The sequence below is a fragment of the Columba livia genome, chromosome 3 (genome assembly GCF_036013475.1).
Source record: "Columba livia isolate bColLiv1 breed racing homer chromosome 3, bColLiv1.pat.W.v2, whole genome shotgun sequence".
Lineage (NCBI taxonomy): Eukaryota > Metazoa > Chordata > Aves > Columbiformes > Columbidae > Columba > Columba livia.
Genome location: NC_088604.1, coordinates 85,912,990 through 85,920,293, shown reverse-complemented (window position 1 = coordinate 85,920,293; position 7,304 = coordinate 85,912,990). Strand labels below are relative to the sequence as shown.

At 45.2% G+C, this 7,304-nt stretch overlaps 1 protein-coding gene across 1 annotated transcript; it reads right to left on the bottom strand.

The window, feature by feature from the left end:
• Positions 1-583: 583 nt before the first annotated feature.
• Positions 584-3,118, bottom strand: NANP (N-acetylneuraminic acid phosphatase). The gene is made up of 2 exons (XM_065057980.1): positions 2,773-3,118; positions 584-2,522 (listed from the first exon to the last, which is right to left on the bottom strand). The coding sequence occupies exons 1-2, from the start codon at positions 2,860-2,862 to the stop codon at positions 1,827-1,829; spliced, it is 786 nt and encodes a 261-aa protein (XP_064914052.1). The 5' UTR covers positions 2,863-3,118; the 3' UTR covers positions 584-1,826.
• Between the last annotated feature and the right edge of the window lie 4,186 nt (positions 3,119-7,304).

The window sequence follows — 7,304 nt, the reverse complement described above, 5'->3', positions numbered from 1 at the left end:
AAACTGTAATTGGATCATTTTTGGCACATGCCCATTTCCTCAAAGGTATAGGTGAGGCCTGCCTCTCTTCTCTGCATTCATCCTAATGTCTCAAAGGTCTTGACTAGGTAACATGAAGAACTTGGACTGCTTTGCCTTTTTTAAGGGACAAGTGGATAAAAGGGGTTCAAACTTTAAAGAGTATTTATTTTTTTTTCCTTAATGTAGGGGTGACATGTTTTGATGCAACCTGAACTCTGCCAGATAATTTAACCCAGATCAATAGCAGCCTCCTCTAAACTGAACCTGTCATCCTATGCAAGAATTAACTACATTAACTTAAATTCACGTCTAATTAAACAAATGAACCTTTCTTGTATAAAGGATTCCTTCTACATACCCACTTCCTGGTAGGTTTCTGTTCTTTTTGCTGATCTTTTATTGCTGCGCACACGCCAGATACTCTTCCTCCAGCAACTCAGTATCCCTGTTCTCAAAAGATTTGTCATGGATATATTCTAAAATACAAAATGTGATTGCTCATATATGGTGAGATATTCAGCCCAAAGTGTATATAGAGCAAATAGGTTTTGACAAATGCAGATTTTCCAACAAGTGTTTACATTTCCATTTAATATGTGAATACATCCTCATCATATAGTAAGAATATGAAGTACAGAAAAAAATAAATTATTAAGATCATGATCTGTGAAAGAGAAATCTTAGTGTTTATAGAGTCGTCTCCTCAATCTAGTGGAAGTAGCACATAGACATTACAAAGTTGTACACAGTACTGTAATACATATGACATTATTTTCCAGTTTCCTGGAAGAGAGTCATGAAAGCCACTTACAAACAACCAGCTCTTATTTTCTCCAGAGCAAACGACATGACATACATGTAGAAACTGGAGTAAGGAGGGATTGTATAGCAGTGCCATTAAAACAGTCAAAAAAGCACTGATCCTGCAGCTGAATCTGAGTAGTCATACACCTGAGCAAGACCAGTAACAGTTTTTACAAAAGGTCTGATCAAACTTCACAAATAAAATCAGACAGAACAATAATATTAGCTTTTAAAGAGTTTCACAGTACAGTAAGAAGACCATTGAAAATATCACACATATCTGTATAAGCACCAAGATAATATAAAAACTTATCCATCAAGTCTCTTTGATAAATGGTCCCCTATACAAATTCATTTTTTTAATGTACATTTAAGTACTTTTGGAAAGAGGTACAGATTCCACAAAAGAAAAGTCACTGCAAAGTCTGAAAAAAAATTCTAAAACTTGAAAAAATATCAAAGGTAGAGCATTTTCTAGTGGTCTGATATGTAATAAATTCTGTTAATAAATTCTGGTTTTATAAATAGCAAAATTCACTCCAGTTCCTGAGTAGAACTGCAGACCAACTGTGAATATTTACTAGACTGTACCACGCTCTTTCTCACCTTTTTTTTTTTTTTTTTTTTACACACTGCAAACAAGGTCTGAAGCTTCTGCTAAACTTACAAGTCAGCAAAGCATGTGAAAGATAAAAACATTCACATTTTCTTTTCCACTATTTAAACAAGAGACTGGCAACTTAAGTCAGAGACAGATAGACTTTAGCCATGGTCTGCCAAAATAATTCCCAGAGGCAGTTGTTTTAAATTAACTGCACATGCATCTGCTAACTCCTTGGTTTTATCCTGTTTTCACTGACATCTGTAAAAATTAATTCACCTGCTATTTTTTAAAAAAAAGCAACATACCACACATTAGTTCAAAATCCTAGGGTCAAATTTTTAACAAGAGCGTGAGTCACCTAACAGCTCAGCACGTCCCTGATCATATGCTGGAATCGTCAGTGTGCTTCATTACTACCAGCTGTATGGTCAGTTCCTAACTTAGCATTAATTTTGTGCTCCATCTTCTGTAAAACTGCTGGAAGATCCAGAACAGAAGAAATAATATAATGAGGTACTGGGGAGGTATCTACTGGGGTTGTCATTGCTTTGTTTAACCAGACAGTTGCTTTCAAACCAGCATTCAGGCCTCCTTGAATATCTGTATCTAGAGAGTCCCCGACCATAACGCACTCCGCGGGCTGCACCCCCAGGAGATCGCAACAGTAACGAAATATGGATGGCGCCGGCTTCTCTTCTTTCTGCTCTCCTCCCACAACGATGGCATCGAAGTAGGGCTGGCAGGCGCACGCCTCGATCTTCTCCCGCTGCGTCTGCTTGTCGCCGTTGGTGAGGAGCAGCAGGCGGAGCCCTTTCCGCAGCTCGGTCAGCATGTCCCGCGTGTCCTCGGCCAGCGTGAGGTGCTGCAGCCGGGTGGTTTTCCACAGGAAGTAGCACTCGGCGGCCAGGTCGCGGTTGGCCTCGCCGCCCATCGTCTCTTGGATCGCCTCCTCCCAGTGCGAGATGCGCAGGTCGGTGATGCACATCTTGGCGGGATCGTGACACTCCTTGAGGAGCTTGGCCTGCACCTTGTCGCAAATGAGGCGGGCTTCGCCCTCACCGTAGTGGTGCTTGGACTGCAGCGCGTTTATCACCTGAGCGGACAAGGGCCCCCCATCAGCGCGCTGCACGCAGTGCCTGGCACCGCGCCCCCCCACTCCCAGCGCCGCGACCGTTAACGGCCCCTTAGAAGACCCCCGGCTGCCTGTCGGTGCCGGCCCGTTAACGGCCCCTAAGGGGCCTCCGGCTGCGTGTCGGTGCCGGGGGAGCGCGGCGCCGCCGGGCCGGGGGGAGCCCGTGGCCGCAGGCCCCGCGCCGGAGGGCCGTGGGGGACAGAGGCAGTACCTCCTCGATGGCGCGCCGCCCCGCCGCCGCCGTGTCGATCAGCGTGTTGTCCAAGTCGAAGAACACCGCCTTGACGCCGTGCACCCCCATGGCGCCGCCTCTCGCGAGAGCCGCCCCTCTCGAACGGCCGAGCCGCCAGGGCGGAGGGGAGCGCCCCGACCGCCGCCAGAGCCGCCCGTGCCGGGGCACAGCGAGGCGGGGGCAGCCGGCCCTGTCCCGGCCCCGCCTCTCGCTGGTGCCGGGCGGAGCGTCGGCCCGGCCGTGGGGCGCTGCGTCACGCCCGTGAGGGAGGTAGCGGCGGGGGGCAGCCGCCCCGTCGTTCTGCTGTAAAGAAGGCGTTTGCCGGTGCGGGTGGAGCTCAGCTCCGCCCCGAGAAGAGGGCTGGGGTTACGCAGGGCCCTGGCGTGGGGCAGTGAGGAGACCCTGCCCAGACCGGCGGGGCTTGTGGAGGGCTGGGGCGGGGAGGAGCGAGAGCCGCCGCGGGGGCAGCTCCCGAGCCCCCGTGCCAGTGGGAGCCGCACGGGGGTGCGGTACGCGAGAGGAAGGGGAGCCGCAGCGGTGGCGGCGGCTGCTGAGGCGGGGAGGAGGAGGAGGCACCTGTCCGGGGAGTGAGGGGTGAGCGGTAGTGGGGCCTGTGGAAAGCGGCGATACGGGCGGGTCCGCTCCTTGGTTTTGTGGTTTGTTTTTTGTCCTTTCTCTGTTAAGACTTGCTTTCATGATGAGGCAACCTAGAGCTGGCACCCGATTTGGAAAACACCTGTTGAAATGCTACGAGGGGACAGCTTTACCATGAGAGGATTTCCTCCACACACACCGTTTCCACCCGGGAATGGTTGCGCGGCGGCCCCCGCGGTTCTCCCGGCAGCTCCTCTCCGTGCGCCGGCCCGGGGCTCGCTGCCTTCGTGCCGCCGTGCACGGCTCCCGCCACTGGTGAAGCCTGTTATCACCCCTGCGAAATGCTCTCGTCACGGTGTCGCTGCGTGGCGCCCGAAGATGCCAAAGTCCGTAGGTTTTGTACTGCGGAGCATTCCTTGAAGAGGCGTTGGTGAGCGGGAGGAGGACACACACGAGGGAGAGGCGGTTCATGTGGGCGGGCAGGCACTGCCCCTTCCCCGGCTCCGCTGTCGCCTGCTGGAGCGTGTCCTCCTGCAGAGTCACCTGGGGGCGAAGCGAAGTGCGATCCGTTCCACAGCACCTGCGTGATTTGTTCGTGATGAACTCAAAGACAGTGACTCCGTTATAAATACTTAGGTATTGGGGGAACTGATATGATATTAGAATGTTTGAAATTCCGAAGGTAAATATTTTCTAGAGCAAATGAATCCGACAGGCATGACAGAAATGGTTTTACATTAGTCTGTACCACAGGCTGTTTCAAACCAGATCATTTTCACCAGGGTGAAGTTAAACAGCAGGCTTGATTGCTCAAGTAATATTCCTATTGTTCTTTTACAACATGTTTTGATAACACAGTATCACAGTATGTTTGGGATTGGAAGGGACCTCAAAAGATCATCTAGTCCAATCCCCCTGCTGGAGCAGGAACGCCTAAGTGAGGTCACACAGGAACACGTTCAGGCGGGTTTTGAATGTCTCCAGAGGAGGAGACTCCACAACCTCCCTGGGCAGCCTGTTCCAGTGCTCTGTCACCCTCACTGACAAGCTTTTCTCAAATTTAAGCGGAACCTCTTGTGTTCCAGCTTGATCCCATTACCCCTTGTCCTATTCCACACGGTGTCTTTTTTTTTTTTTTTTTTTTTGTTAATCAACCAACAAGCAGTTTTTGTTGATTTACTTGCTGTTAATACTGCTAATGTCGATTAGACATTAATAATTAAATGCAATTCACAAAGCTACAGGAAACTTTTTATATCTTACCAGAGAAACTGAAAGTTCACATTACGTCATTTTCAGTTCCGAAAACTGCACCTTTGACAGCAACTTCCTTGTCAGATAAAATACACTGGGTGACCCATGGGGGAAAAAAAAAAAATCGTGCCAAAGGGCTTGGCGTAAGGCAAGTGAAACTACAGAAGGTAGTATTTAAGGAGAGGGAAGGTCTCTGAGAAGAAACAGACATGGCTAAAGATCCTGTAGTTAAGGAAACAGGTGGAGTTTTAATAAAATTGCTCTAGTTGACTTTATATAAAATGTGCTAGTGTCATTTGATAAAACAGAAAAGGTGTTGGGTATGTGGATTTAATATGCCTCTACTGAATTACTGTTTTTCAGAATTTACACAAAGAATGTTTAAAAGTAGCTGAATTTCTAGGATTCTCTTCTGCTTAAGAAGATGGTATCCTTTTCAGACAGCCCTGTTTTCCAGTCAGTGTGTGCTGGATCCCATGAATATGTACCTTTCAGAAAAGGTACATTTGATATGAAAGTAATCTTTATGGTTTCAAAACCAGCTTAACAGTTGGTCAAAGATGTCATAATTGGAAACTAAACATGTCTTAAAAGATTTTTTAAGATAGATCTTTACTAGAAGCTTTCAGAGATAGAATTGAAGCAGTTAAACCATGGATTATAGTTATATTTCAACTTTATTTTTATTATTTTCATTTTTTCCTTTAACTGTGTGGGGAAAACATTCCCTTCAGAGTAGGACTGCAGTAGTAAAGTGTGCTTTTTTGTATACTTGTAAAAGTCACTGCAAGGTCATTTCACTTCAATCAACCGTTTGTCATGCTCTGTTAGTAAATAAGACTACTCGTGACAGCTTTTTCTATCCACATGTCAGCATGCATGACCTGTGTGTAATCATCTTAGGCTTTCAGACATTTGTATTACTTTCTCATTGTTCTTTCTGCAGGCTTTCTAGAGTCTGAAAATGACTCACAGAAGCTCAGTGCCAGGAAAGGAATGGTGATCAGAAACCTAACTAGGAGCTAAGTTGAAACATGAGGTGTATTGCACATACCAGAAGTTATAATGTAAGAATGCCATTTTGGTATCTCTCAATGAGGTCCATACATAAAATTATGGAATTTCAGTAGGTGGGTTTTAAGAAGGAAGAGTAGTGTTTTTCACATATTCAGTGAAAACCTGTTTTGTTCATACATACATAAACAATACTTTCAAAGTTATGAGACTCATAACTTGTGGTGTGTTTTTTTTGTTTGTTTTGTGGGGGGTTCTTTTTTTGTTGTTGTTGTTTTTTTGTTTTGTTTTGTTTTATTCCTCACAAGGTTATTGTCCTTAGAAATTTAGTGTTTTGAACTCACTGATGTTTTCCTCTGTATCCCCACCGGTGGCTGAATGGGTTCCTTGTTGGTTATGTCAGTGCTGTAGGAGAGCAGGTGTGCTTCCTGGGTGCTGGTGGGTGCCTAAGTCATTTCCTCATACCAAAGGTGACACCTCAAGCTTACTGCTCTTTTCCTTCTCTCCTCTACAGCTGTCTGGTTTCTCCTGCAGAGAGATCTTGCAGGGGGTGTTGAAGGGAATCAAAGCAAAGCCCAAAAGGTTGTGTATCTGGATGGTCAAGAATAGATGTAGAGTGCCATAGTGAGATACATCTGCTCCATACTTTAGATATAGCTTCTGGAAACTAATGTTGGAGATCTCCTATTTTTTTTCCCCTTTTTTAAAATCCAGAAGATATTATTAATTTGGTGGATGATTTTTCTTTATCTCAGTAAGAGATTTACTATGAAGTGCCTTAATGTTCAGTGATACCCATAACATATTTTAAGTTTAAAGAAGGGCTAAACAATGAGAGATGAGAAATAGCTCTCACAATTTAGGTGGCTATTTGTTGGCTGAGACCAAAGCAAGACTGTGAGGAATTTAAAATATCTGAGCAGGCTGGATTGGCTAACACCACTCAGTATTGATAAATACAGACAATGCAGGCTGGAAGGAAAAACACTTAAATTATGCCTTTTTTCCCCCACTTTTCTAAATACAGTATGTGCATTTTTTTCATGATCTCTAAAAAGTGGAAGACCACCTTTGTGAAATCAACACTTACCAATACAAGAGGAATGCAATGAAGTGGCATGTAAAAAAGTATGTTGATTTCCCCCCCCCCCCCCCCCCCCCCCGCTTAGTTAAAATGAGTGGTACAGCTTCATTTGGAATTATTTGTGCTTACTGATCACATAATTAGAAAATTTCCACAGATGTAGAATTAGAAGGGTAGAAAAGGCATTTAAGGGCTGAGGAAAAATTTAGAGAGATTGCAGTAAAATGGGATTCAATAAAGTAGTAAGATGCGATAAAATAATATCCAGCCAAAAGGTTAGCAACTGAATTGAAAATTCAAAATGTGTAAAAGGAAATATTTTTGTTATGTGCCGTAACTATGGTTTGGAATAAATTTATTTGGGCAGCTGCTGACATTGAGACCGTTGCACTGTTGCAGAGTTGTGGGATACCGATGTGACCACTAAGAACATGTGGAGCTCCAGTTAATTCTGTCACACTTTGTAAGGGATATGAGTGGTGACTGGCTAGTTAGAGAGGGAAAAGGGCTACTAAATATAGATATATTTATATGTACGTATGTATATTTGGATGTAAGTGGGAAA

Excerpts from the sequence above, each read along its gene's own strand:
- NANP (XM_065057980.1), bottom strand. The coding sequence starts at position 2,862 with ATGGGGGTGCACGGCGTCAAGGCGGTGTTCTTCGACTTGGACAACACG. Across the intron at positions 2,523-2,772 it reads GGCGGCGCGCCATCGAGGAG|GTGATAAACGCGCTGCAGTC; the intron begins GTACTGCCTCTG and ends TTGTCCGCTCAG.